We start from the raw sequence: 13345 nt of genomic DNA on the forward strand, positions 1-13345 counted from the left end.
TAGCTTGTCACAATCACGCTGTGAACACTGCAATTTTGCACAAACTGTAACTGCTGTTATTTGAACGTCCTAGAGTTGATTGACAAAGGAAACATCTATGCGCTTTGACATAACGACGAACTCAGTAATGAAGGCGGATGTACAATGTCAAATTTTATGAAAGGGAACACGGGAGCGCATGGCCTGTGTGCTGCGGCGGCTGCTGGCAGCGCATTCAAGTGGGAGCGAGAGCAAGCACGGCCTCTTTTCGCGTCTCTCGCTTCGAGCAAAACGAGCAACCGCTGGTGATATGGAACCAGCGACATGACTGCAACTTCCTTCCCCGTCAAGAAAATTATGCAAGAGGCCGGTAATCGACTTGAAGAAGGGGGGGGGAGTAGGAGGCTCGCTGCTGGTTCCATATCATCAGTGGTTGCTTGTTTTGCTCGCTGCGAGAAGGCGCGAAAAGAGGCTGTGCTTGCTCTCGCTCCCGCTTGAACGCGCTACCAGCAGCCGCCGCAGCACACAGGCCACGCGCTGCCATGTTCCCTTTAATAAAAATTGACTCTGTTCATCGACCGAACGAGTATTTCAAATAGTGATTTCAGAAGAACTTTCAAATATAACAACAATAATGGGTTAGAGAACTGATCGCGCTGACCATTTTATTACCACAAACCTTATATTGGTTTTTTTTTCGACAACAACGTGACACTCAGCAGGTTTCATCTTTCACACACAATGAGAGAACACTGATTGCTTGTTGACGCCTAAGCATACCGTGAACATTTGGCTGCCTGATAGCTTAGCCGATAAGAACGGCATACTTATGGCGGTTATGGACATTCTAGATATCAGCAAAAAAGAGAGGCTGTAAGCTGTGCTAGACTCCGCGGATAACTCTACACAAGTCAGGACAGTCTAGCTTTTTCTTTTTTCGTTTGCATCATTCGATCCAATACACTGCATTTGGTACGCCGTTACAACAGAAACGCGTCCATTGGTAGCGCTCCGGCACGAGTGGAAACATAGAAGGAAGGATCTGGGATGCTCTGGGATCTTTCTTCTCTGCCGTCCTCCAGTACGGCGTCAAAATCACTGAACTCTTCTGTGTGGTTCCGGGCACCTGCAAACATATAGAGATGCAGGCAGGTCTGAGCAGACTGTTCATGCATACAACACAGCTTTTTACACAATAGATAAAACTGTAAAACATTAAAAAGGGCAGTGAAAAGTAGTGCTTAATTTCACAGACCCCCGTGAACCGGTAAGAAAAATATGCATTCATGAGGAACCTCTGCAAACGGTGTCTTGATCTCGCCTACCATCACCAAGATTATAAGACGAAACCTTTTGATATTTCGTCATATGCAAAATTCGAGCGGCGTCGGCGGCGTCAACACGAGTGAATCACCGCGTGATGACGTCACTGAGACGTCACACTGCATCGCTGCTTTGTCAAAGGTGGACCAATCGCGGAGGTAGTGGCGTTTAGCCAGGATGAGCAAGGGCACACCAGTGAAGGAGAAAAAGATGGCCAGCATGTGAGTATTTAGTTCCCCCGGTCTGAGCAAAAGTGCGCCAAGGAAGGTGTGCATAAGAGCGTCACGCAAGCAAGCCGTGCGCACGCGAGAACATAGGGAAAACGCATGTTCCACGAAGAGCGTTACCGAAGAATTGTGGGATGGAAGAAAGCCCTCTAAAGTATTATTTGATGTAGCGTTGTCGTGCGAACTATGTATGGATTGCAGTATGCTAGCCAACAATGATGTACCTTCTTGAGATAGCTGCATGTTAGCGCAATATAATAGTATTTTACGTTAACAACTTAACATACAGCCTTACTGTCCTTTATCGACCCCTTTGCTTCGCTTAGGGAAGCTAAGCGAATATACACAAGGGCAGACAGTGACGTCAAAATGGTCTCGCTAGGGACTTTTTGGCATGCGGCGGTGTAAAGCGGTCGCATGATTGATTGCTCGCTCGGTAGCGTGCGGCAGGCTGGCCTTCCGTTAAGTGTGCCCGCCTACGTTTTCAGAATGCCGGTGCCAGCAGCGAGATTCAAAGCAACGCTTCGCCTCAAAGGCGGGAGCCGCGTGAAATCTTCTAATGGAGTGAGTTTGCTCTCTCGCGGCCGCTCCTTACGCCGAGAAAAAAAAGTAGTTCGGCGCTCGTGGTGGCGGGTAAAGCGTTTGTGAGAGATGAATGGGGCACGTCCGCTTATGGTCATGTAAGGGACCGTACCGGCAGCAAAGACAGTATGGTGCATGCTAGGCCACACCAGAATTTTACTTGTTGCCAACTTTTGCCACGTTTGCACTGTGGAATGATGATGAGTAGCATAGCAGTAATGAAATTGAGCCCCATGCTTCTTCCACTTCTACATCATGATCCAGTCTCACGGCTACTCCTATATAGGTATACATGAAGCTCGCTTTCATTCCCTTGCACGCTATAGAAGTGATTATGACGTCATTCATAATCGGCAATGGATTTTGTGAGAATATGGCGGGTTGAGGAAAGGACGAGCCACCGTGCCCCATGGCGAAGCCCACCCGATCGACCTTTTCTTTATTTCGAACACCGGTCTAATCCGCGATGATGATAGCGACTATCTTAGTAGTTCACACAATATTTATCATGGCGCTTTTTAAAAAGGTAGGAAAGTTAAATTGACGTTCGATTTCCAGAATGAAATGTCTGAACATTGAAGAGTGAAACATCCCTGTCACCAATAACCGGCAGATTTAAAACTTCGCATCTTCGAATGACACTGCGTTTCATTAATGGCGAATAGCTTCGCAAATGTCCAGGTTTAATTCTTATTTTTGTTTTGTTTACGTCTTAATGCCGGCAGTTCATCGCTTATTGTCAGTCTTTTGTCACTGTCCATGTCACATCGGTATTGGAGAAGCAATATACGGTTCTGTTGAGAAGCGCATTTACGTCATCTTCGCTTGTTACTAAGTCGTCGTGATCTTGCTGGAAAATATATTTCTTGACTAACCCGCGAAATTCGGTGTTGTATTTTTAAACATATTTGAAAACAAATACTACAACAAAAATATCCGCGCGCTGCTGCAACCTGTTTAGCTGTAATGAGCAGAACTATTCGCCACGAGATCGAGCAGAGTCGCCGCCTGGCGGCAACTGGCCGAAAATGCAAAGCGTGGAGTGCTCCGTGTGTCGTCTGAGAGCCACGTCGTGTTTCTATGTGCGCGTACGTCATTCACATTCTCGAAATGTGGTTTGTCCGGTCATGTCAGCGCGAGTGTAACTGTTTCTACGTGTGCGTGAAACGACGTACGAAAGCATTTATTCTTGCTAGGCTGCTAATAACTTGTAATAAGATCGGCGAGTGCAACTTTCCAGAGTGCTGTTTATGGTCGTCGTACTCTACATTCACCAGAATAGTTTCAAAATGGGTGCCGCTTTCTGTATAGAGCACATCACAAATTATGCTCTTGGCATGCTACCAAACATGAGGACTATTAAGTGGTGTGTGAATGCAGCGTTTTATAGCAACTTGGTTGTTAAAAAAACAAAAAAAAACAGACTATAGGGCATGCACTTGCGGCTGGCTGGTAGGTGTAGTTTAAACTACGGCACTTTAGTTTATCGATTATGCGAGGAGTCTTAGTTGTGTTTTATCTTACCGTGCTACCACTAAAAATTTATTACTATCACATAAACTGTGACCTCTCGGTACTTAATCTGTACTTGAAACAGAGTTACCGTGTGCAGCTGTGTGCTTAAATATATGAACACTTTAAAGAGCGCAGACGTTGAAAATTAATTTTGACGGCATGCCTTATATATATTATAGTAGGATTTCACTGAAAATTTCATCTTGTTTACATTGTCTTCAGCGTTTGTGTGGCAATGTTAATGACTGACGGGAAATAGTGGGCATATTTTTTTGAAACATAAAATAAAACAAACATGCTTGTCCCAGTAACCAGGCCTTCTTTTGTAGCATTGTCATACACGTAATTTATCGATGGAAGCTTACTGCTGAAGTCTCATCCATTTTTAATTGATAATTGATTAATTAACATAAAAATACTGTCAACCTTCCACTGAGGGCCAATACAGGAAAGGTACGACTCACTGTACAAATAAAGCAGGCACATAACTATACATCTCAGAATAATGAATTATAAGAAGTTTTATATCTTTACTGGTGCAAGAACATGTGCGTACACCTGGTAAACGCAGTGTAGCGTAGAGCGCCGTCAGCTACTAAGCTTTCCTGACTAGACTTAATGACTGTGCCACATTTCATGGTGAACAAAAAAAAAATCATATGCGTACAAGTTGCGAACGGTGGTACTGAACTATAACTGCACAGATAGGCGGGATTTCTACGATCTTTCTTTCTCTCTTTTTTTTGTAGTCTGTGGATGACATAGATGTAAGTAAATAGTTCAGTTACGCTACAGCAGTGCGTAGCAGGCGCAACACAAGCTAACCACGTACAAACAACACACCAGAGGCGTGATTTAGTGCGAAAACAAGAAGATAGTCACCAATGGCAAGAGTCCTTATGAAAGACAGAAAGCGCTTTACTCGCGGGTAACGCTAACGTTGCATAGACGTCGTGCGCTGATTCAGTAAAGAAGAGCGTAAATATCAACCGTAAACTGTAGTCAATGGATTTTATCCGCTGACAACCGGTTCAGACTGCACGCAACGAAGCGCCGCTGCGTGTATTTGTGTAGGCGCCGCCGACCGCGTATCCACACTTTCGCGGGAACGGTGCTGCCACCTATAGCCCGATCTCGCCGTGAAGAGATACGCGTGACAACATTTCGTGCACTTCAAAGTGTCTGAGTACCCTTAGGGCAGCCCCGGGAGTGTGTGATATCTTACTCCAATTGTTGTTGGACAGAAAGTCAACTAGGCTCTGATAACTCCAAAAGAAGCTGGCTCCCTTTTGGGACACTATCTCTTCAGAGACACTCAAAGAACTTTCACTCAACACGTTCAGCGACTAATGACTACAGAGGTCCTAAATTTGAAGGTGACTTGATCACACATCAACATAAAAATTTCTTGTTGTGCCTCAAGTTTTCACCCTCTGCCTTAGAGATGCGTAGCATCGCTTATCTGCAGAAAGACGATTAAGGACATACATCATAAAAATAATGATTTATGATGTCTTGCGATTGAGCTTGTAGTAGTTCCCCCATGAGAGTCTACACCGGGCTCTGGAAAGGCCACTCATCCAGCATTTGTTACGACTGTGCTGTGAGACCTGGCGTTTTTCGTACCACAGGCCATACAACCGGTCGATTCGCAACAAATAACGCGAAGAAATCACCCCTAGTTCGTGCCTGGCATTGGACATTGCACATCGAGCTTAATTATTATCAAACAAAATAGAGTAAAAGAAAAACACGTCGAAACAGCAGTATTCTTAAGAGAATGCTAGTATGGATCCAATTACAGGCAGGAGACAGAGTTCTACAATGAACGACTTTCTAGCTTAAGATGCAGATTGTTTTGAAAAGCATATGGCCTGTACAAAGATACAGAGCACATTGAAAAGAAAATCCGACTTATACTGTAGAGTTTGAACAGGTTGTGGGTTGCATAGGGAACGTATTGAAACATATATTATTTCTCTACATCTGTTAACAGCATTCCTTTTCAGCATACAAAACATTGTTTAACATCATGTCACTGTTAAACATACCATTAGAGCTCTTTGCAATGGCATTTGAGCATCAATATGCAAGCACTGTGTTGTTTACTTGCACTGGTAGGTTATTACACGATGACGTTCTAACGCCATAAAGTCGCCCTTTTCCATAAACAATTTAACCATGATTTCAAGCTCTTATTTGTAATCTTGAACGCACAAAAAGGAGGTGCTGAAGAGGAACGTCGCTTGCTAGAGACTTGTGAACGATTTTTACAATTTAGGACTAGTTGTAGACGCACTATTTGATACTGTCGAAAGAAGGATTTAGATGTGGCCATATAGTTTGCGTTTGATAGGATAGCACGTTCTTGCAGGACTGTAAGTGGTTTTAGACATGAGTCATATGTTTGGCCCTGAGATACAATACAATACGACAGTTGGCGGTGAAATAGGGCAAAGTGTGTTGTTTTTGTAGTTACCGCATGGAAGTTCTAGCTACACTTGAAAAGCGTATAGCAGAGTGTCGCGAACTTTCAAGAGTGTATTTTCCAGTTAAAGTGACAACACAATTCCAAGCGATATACTTGCTCTTTCTATGGCTTCGTTTTCAGTCTGAAGCACAAATGAGTCCAAATCAACGAGCTTTTACGGGGAGTGAATTACCATGCATTTTAGTTTACTAACAATTAAAGCCAGTTTATTGCCTTGAAACCAATCACCAATTTGTTTCATTTCTTTGTTTGCCGAGCTTAAGGCTCCATCGATGAACTCGTATGCGCAGATGACAGCAGTGTCCTCAGCTTACATGACTGGAGTGGTAATATTGAAGGGAGGTCAGTCATGTACAGAGAAAATAACATGGGCCGATCCCTGCGGTACTCCCTATGTAATGCGCAAAAATCCTGAATTGGTGTTGCAAAAATGAACCGTTTGCTGTCGGTTTGGGAGGTATCTTTTAAATAGCTCTTCCCCTTCCTATGCCACACCGTTCTAATTTGTGAAGATAGTGTATCATGTTGAACAGTGTCGAAAGATTTTGTGACATAGATGAAGACATCAATTACGATCATGTTTTTGTCTAGGTAAGAGTTGACCATACCTGAACGAAATAGCTCTATAATTGAAGTTGATCAATTGCTCCAAAAACCATGTAGGGTATTTGTTAGTACAGACTTTTGATCGAGAAAATTCAGTAGCTGTTTGGAATTAACTTTTTCGAACACCATATTTATGGCACTTAATGTAGATATCGGCCGGTGGTTTTGGGAAGTCTCCATTTTTGTGAATTCGAACCACCATTGCGAATTTTATCAAACCCGGTAACTTGACTTGCGAAATGCGTGATCAAAAATTTTTGCTAATGGAACACATATAATGTCTCATGGCCTGAAGGGCAGATTTTTTGGTGATGTCACGGCATCGGACTCTATCGAAATGATTTCAGCTCCCTTAAGTCAGTTTCTCTCTCTTTTTTTTCAATGACTGTACAAAACGAAACAAGGAAAACTTGAATATGTAAATTACTGTGGGACCGGCCAGTTGAACCCATTTTTAGTGTAGCACTTTTTTGCCGCACCTACAGTTTTCGCCGAACGGACATTCGGAAGAGCATTGCTAAATGACATGATGTTCGAAGGAATGCCCAATCACGTGAGAACTTTCGCCTAAACTGACTTATGTGGAATAGAAGTGCATGAATAGGAAGTAGGCGTGTATGGAGCAAGTGTTTCGCTTTCGTTGGCTCTTGCTTATTCTGAACCATCTTCAGGTCGCGTTTTGTTTGGACGCAGAACCCTATAGAAATGCCGTTGTATGAAAACATGCGAAGCAGGGCAGGTATAACGCCGCTCGAGCACACACAAAAAATAGGGCAGTTTGAATGCATTTCTAGCTGTATGCATAAATTTACATGACATTTGCATATTCAATGAAGCTTTATTTTATAAGTCATTGTGTGTCTGCACGTGCCTGTGGATGCATGTGCCGTCCGCGTTGTAGCTTCTCGCGCTAAGTCGCAGCACCCGTGCCACATCGTCAAGCATTCAAGCAACTACAGCTTTAATGAAGTCAACATGGGTCATTATATTACCCATGTCAAAGGGACGACAGCAATTGCGCCTCGAAACGTGATAGTGGCATATCTTTACTAAAGCGTGCTGACCGTGCTCGCAATTTCTAACATGAGCTATTAGCAGAAGAAAACGTCGTCTTACTAAACTGAGTATAGCTATCATAAGCGGAGTTTGCTCGCCATAGTAACTCACCTAACCAATGTTTCCAGCCGTTCATTCGTTGTTATCTTCAGAGAAGAAAAAGATGTGGAAATAGCTGTAACTTTTAAATTTAACTAAAAAGGAAGTGCTTACGTTCAGAAACAAGAATAGTGCGAAGAAATCCACTGCTGCCTCAACAAGAAGACAGATCAAAGCCGTGAATGCAGTGTTGCCAGACCTGCAACTCGTGAATCCGTCTTGTACAGTAAAGTCTCAAAGTAGTTGCCACAATTATTCCGCGTCAGTATATAGTCGTGTGGAGCTGCTTTAAAACTCCAACTCGTCACTTGAAAAGGCGAGCGTGCATCAATCTTTCTTCGCAGTTTTTGAAATAAAAATACTTTCCTCGTAACGTTTGCTTAGGCTAGAACCAGTTCATGGAATAATTTCGGTTTTGTAGATTTGTGGTGCCGAAATCTTCATTTGATTCTGAGGCACGCCAATAAGCGGGGCACTCGACCAATTTCGACCACCGGGATTTCTCAAATGTACATCCTAATATGCGCGCGGGAGCATCTTTTGCATTTTGCCTCGTTCGAAATGCAGCTACCATCTGAATAAACTCGCTATCTTCAGCCCGGCTGAGTGAAGGCATAAACGTCCCATGTATATATATACAGCACATGTCACCATGGCGGGGCTGTTTATGTGGACCAAATTTACTTCTTAAGGACTTGTAAAATTGCTTGACGAGAGTGTTTAAATGCAGCGTTAAAAAGTAGAACAAAAGAAATTGGGCTCGTCGTTTTTAGTTCGGTAACTCTCATTGCCGTGAATGAATGGCGTCTTAAAAGTGGTGAGATATTTTCTGCGCGTTGACCATTGCCCGCTATAATGGGCCACCCTACCCAACTGAGCGGAGAAATCGGGAACGGCGATTGAGTACTGGCAATTTCTGAAATTGGCATTGCCAGAATAATCACTTACGATTTGCGCCTTCGTGTGATTGGTTGTGCTGCATCTGCGTGCGTCATAGTCTTTTATTATCTTCACCACGAAAATTGGTACTGTTTCAATACTTCTAAATCTGGTATATTTAGTGGCGCAGTGTATGTCGTAGTTTTCTGTTATTGATTAAAAAGTTCCGCTCGGGTGGCGTCGGTATTAGGCAGCTCAGCTGGTGACACGAGGGTTGCAGGTTCGATGCCAGCCGCGCCTTTCGGTGGAGGCCTGCACGTGTTAGAGAACAGGAGATAATCTAGATAATCATAGCGTGGTTCTGGGACGTTAACATTACTTATTGATTGAAATGTTTATTTGTTGCAGTACAAGCAATTACCGTTAGGTATCATTAATTCTCTGATATTGAGTTCGAACTTATTGAACCACGTGAAAACTACATGAAAACACATTGTAGACGTGATTTGGTGCAAAGGGAAAAAAAAAAAAACTTGCGGTCACAGCCTGATTGCCTTCTTCACTAAACAAAAACAGAAATTACAAAGTTATAAAAAACAGGCATGTTGCCCATGACAGTAAATAATGAATTAACTTGGAGATATGTACAAAAACATTCATCAAAATGATTAAAAAGTACGAAGTTAAAAGAGGACACCAAATGAAGCTCAAGATTGTAGAGTACAGCAAGATTTCCGCCCATCTCTACTCGGAAACAAATCTTTCTCTTTCCTGAAAGTCTTCTTCCTTCAAACTAATTTCCAATAAATTGGGCTGATAGTTTGTGCTTGTAAGGTCTAGTCAGTTTCGTGTTTTTTCCTTAACTTAATATTTCGCAGTAACTGTAGCGCAGTTTTGAAAATCAACAATGAAACCCAACTAAATAAACAATTGTATCGGGCCAGTTGGTAAGGATCCATCTTGCTAGGAAGCACAGCAGCTATTACAAAGCGCTTGTGTTGTGTGTTCTTTGTAATAGCGGCTGCGCTTCCTAGCAAGATGAAACCCAACTAGCCTCATTTCGCTCTCATTCATAACAATGCAGTGTACGAACGAATGAAACTAGGTAATGATGACAGAAGTCGTCCAACTTTCATGAACAACGCAATCAGTACATCCAATTTAACATATCAATTTTAAACAAAATATGCAGAATATAAATTGGAGTAGCAGCAGACCTCAGTAGCAGTTCTGAGAATTAGCCTGACGGTGACGAGTAAACAATACATATATATATATATATATATATATATATATAGAATCTCTGTGAAGCTGGTTTTGCGAGACTATTAGCAGTGTTTGGAATACACTCAAACTAAGCGATGGTGGCGTGACTGCATTACTCTGCATTTTTTGTTGGCCCAATGAAATCATGCTGAATCACTTATAGCGCTTGTACTATATGGAGTCTTGATCATATTTTGTGATCTTCTGCTGCTTGTCGCAGTTATGCTTGGTGTTTCGCAAAACTATGTAAATGATAGCTTCTAAATCTCCACGGGGCGGATATCTCGAATGGCGACCAATTTAAATGTCACGCCAGGCGGAACAAGCCTGCAGCATACAGCCCCAGTGATGAAGTCGACGAAATGGAATTTGAGAAGGCGTGTGACACCTTGCGTCGATATGTACGATCGGCGTCAAATTAAAGCCGAACATGACCATCACGATGGTATAGTGCGTGCGGTACACTTACCGTCATGGACAGGCGCGCCTATGTGCGCAGAGTGGCCGAATAGAATGCACGCGCATGTCAATTTAAATTGTTAAAAATGTAAAATTTGATTTGCGGTCATGGATAATAAACGCTCAAACACGTGTTCGCGGCTAATTACCCTAATTTATTCATAGAAGTAAAGAAGCAATACTCATCAAATAAATAATCAAGACTTGTGGGCCATAAGCAAATTGAAGTGAACTGAATGCTTTATTTGCAAGGATCACATATGTTGAAGATGAAAAACTAAGATATAAAAATAAATGAAGTAGGTCAACAGTAACAAAGAAAGGAGAGCCAACAGACTTCGGTTTGAGGCAAGGCGGACTTATTGTGCTCCGGGAGGATTTGGCAAAACTCTGTTCTAATTGGGAGCAAGGTTAATGAGACGAAATTCGTTTGGGCACAGGGCGTGTGCTGTTGTTCGGTTTGTCAATGAACGGTGCAGGAGAGAAATTCATTCGCCACGGTGGCCGCTTCTTGGTACGCACGTTCTTGAGGGCAGAGCTGGGTCAACGCCTGGTTTCATCTATACAGACGACTTTTTTGTATAACGCGAAAAATGGCGTCACGTCTTGGGGTCTGTGATACGCATGTGGTCGCGTGTGGTGGTACCGTTTGAACTTTCATGAAGGAGTCCATGTTAGAGTTCGCTATATTGATCATAATGTGTAAAACGATAGAGGGGGTGGTGGACGAAACCCGACGCGGCGGCTTAAGTGTCTGTCGCCATGAGCTACTAAGAACGAAGCAGCAGGTTCAACTCTCCGGCGAAGCGTTCGTGTTCTTAGCATGGCGTCGATGTTAAAGTTTGCTATAATTATTTCATTGTCCCCAGCGTGCTAGTAGATATTACCTAGTTTTAAGACGCGCTACGCAAATGATAATAATAATCATTTGGGGTGTTACGTACTGAAGCCAAGATATGATTATGAGAGACGCTTTAGGGGAAGACTCCTGAAATTTTGACAATCTGGGGTTTCTAACGTACGCTGACATCGTACAATTCATGTGCACGGGCGTCGATCATTTCGCCTCCATTGGAACGCGGTCGGGATCGCTCCCGCGACCTTCGTTCGGGCCAACAGCCGAGCAGCCACTACTCCACCGAGGCGGACTTCAAGTCACAGTATCGTGCCCAAAAACGCTGACGCTATGAACTCTGTTCTAAAGGTTTCTCGGCAGCTGTTGGATCAACTGGCAATTAGAACGGTCACAGCACAACGGGATTGTAAGTCCTATCGATGAATGAAAAAACTACAGAAATAAAGAAGGGAGACAATTGTGAAGCGATGAGTGCTACAAATATATTATACATTAATATGACGAAATGTTGGTTCTGCGAAACGTTGTAATTTTCCCATATCGGAGGCGGAAATGTAGGCCCATGTGCTCGTATTTGGGTTCACGTTAAAGAACCCCAGGTGGTCGAAATTTCCGGAGCCCTCCACTACGGCGTCTCTCATATTCAAATGGTTGTTTTAGGACGTTAAACCCCACATATCAATCAATCAAATTTTGCCATACCGAAAGCACACGTCTAGTCGCCCGTTACTTCGCCTCAAGCGATGCAAGTGATAACACTGTGAAATGAAAACGCGCTTCTTTGTGGAGGTCCAAACCAATACTACTGATTATATAGTCCGTTTTGAACATCCAGTGTATTATGTTTGTGAAAATGGTCGCTTAAAAGAAGATGGAAATAAATCTGTAGTTAAAGCGAACTGCCATGTATAAACGGACGTTAGGCGCTCTCTCTTTCAATGGGATTACAGAATGGGTCCTCCAAGCTGCTGCTTGTTCAACCTCATTGATAGTCCTTTATGGTACATGTATCCGTTGAATGTCTAGTTTGCAGACGACTAGATATTGATGATAGCGAGAGCTGGCGGTGATATTTTATTTCCAAAAGATACATTTTTCATGCATTAGACAGTTTCAGCTGAGCTTCATTGATGTTTACAAGTCAAGTAGATGCTCTGTGAGAACGGTAGCCACAGAAGCGTTTATCTCGACAGTTTCGACCAGAGCCTGGTCAAAACTGTCAACTGAAAAGTTAAGTTTCTGACCAGCCTAAAATGGCACACCACGCTATGAGGAGCCCCGCAAATTCCGACGAACAGGGGTCTCGCAACGCAGCATTTCGCCTTCGTCCGCCGCGGCGTGGATTGAACCAGCGATTTTCGGGTGAGCACCGTATGTACCACAGCGGCAGGCCACCTGTCATGATCCCACATTTTTCCCTTTCGTTGTTGAATAAAGTTTATGCTAATGACGGCTGGTAACCCATACGCGGCTTTTGGGTTTCTTCCCACCTTGAGTGACCCCGAGCTTGCACGTTTGAAGCGCTGTGTCAGAAGTGAGCGTTCATTTGGTTCGAATCCTTTTCGTGCCACTCGCCTGATCGCTCAGCATATGTTGAGGCACTGGATGGGATGCAGCTTGCGCTGGCTCATGCAGCGGCTCAGACACTCGGACTCGCCCCGCTTTGGTAGGTTGAGCGACGCGGGGTCGTCGGGGTTCCGCCGTTGGCCGCCGTACCCGGCCGCCACCTGGGCCAGCGCCGCGTCCGAGGCGTCCACAGACGAGGAGGCCGCCCCCGTCGCGCCCCTGGGCCACGAGTAGGGCATCTTGTCCGGCAGCACCAGCGGGAAGAGCAGGTTGAACAGGCGGCCAACCTCTTCCACGGCCACCTCCGGGTTGTATTCGGACGACACGCCGGCTGCTGCGGGCAAAGAAAAAAAAAACATGTCTTCATTTTCAGGCATGCTCTGCGGCTCGTTCAGGAAGATTATATTCTGAAGGAAGGGCGCCACCTTAAGGGCGCGTTCA

The 13345-nt window shown here is 43.9% G+C and overlaps 1 protein-coding gene across 2 annotated transcripts in view; it reads right to left on the reverse strand.

Moving 5' to 3' along the window:
- Window positions 1-969: 969 nt before the first annotated feature.
- The window catches only part of LOC142814172 (uncharacterized), a 184645-nt gene continuing 172269 nt past the window's right edge, over window positions 970-13345 (reverse strand). Inside the window, exons 2-3 of one of the 2 annotated variants that reach the window (XM_075892193.1) lie at window positions 12914-13235; window positions 970-1105 (exon numbers count right to left, since the gene is read on the reverse strand). In XM_075892193.1, the coding sequence (XP_075748308.1) occupies window positions 12922-13235 (314 nt within the window). In that variant the 3' untranslated portion in view covers window positions 970-1105; window positions 12914-12921. Of the gene's footprint in view, window positions 1106-12913; window positions 13239-13345 lie in introns of both variants that reach the window. The other variant, XM_075892192.1, reaches the window with a different exon arrangement.

The sequence above is a fragment of the Rhipicephalus microplus genome, chromosome 4 (assembly GCF_043290135.1).
Source record: "Rhipicephalus microplus isolate Deutch F79 chromosome 4, USDA_Rmic, whole genome shotgun sequence".
Lineage (NCBI taxonomy): Eukaryota > Metazoa > Arthropoda > Arachnida > Ixodida > Ixodidae > Rhipicephalus > Rhipicephalus microplus.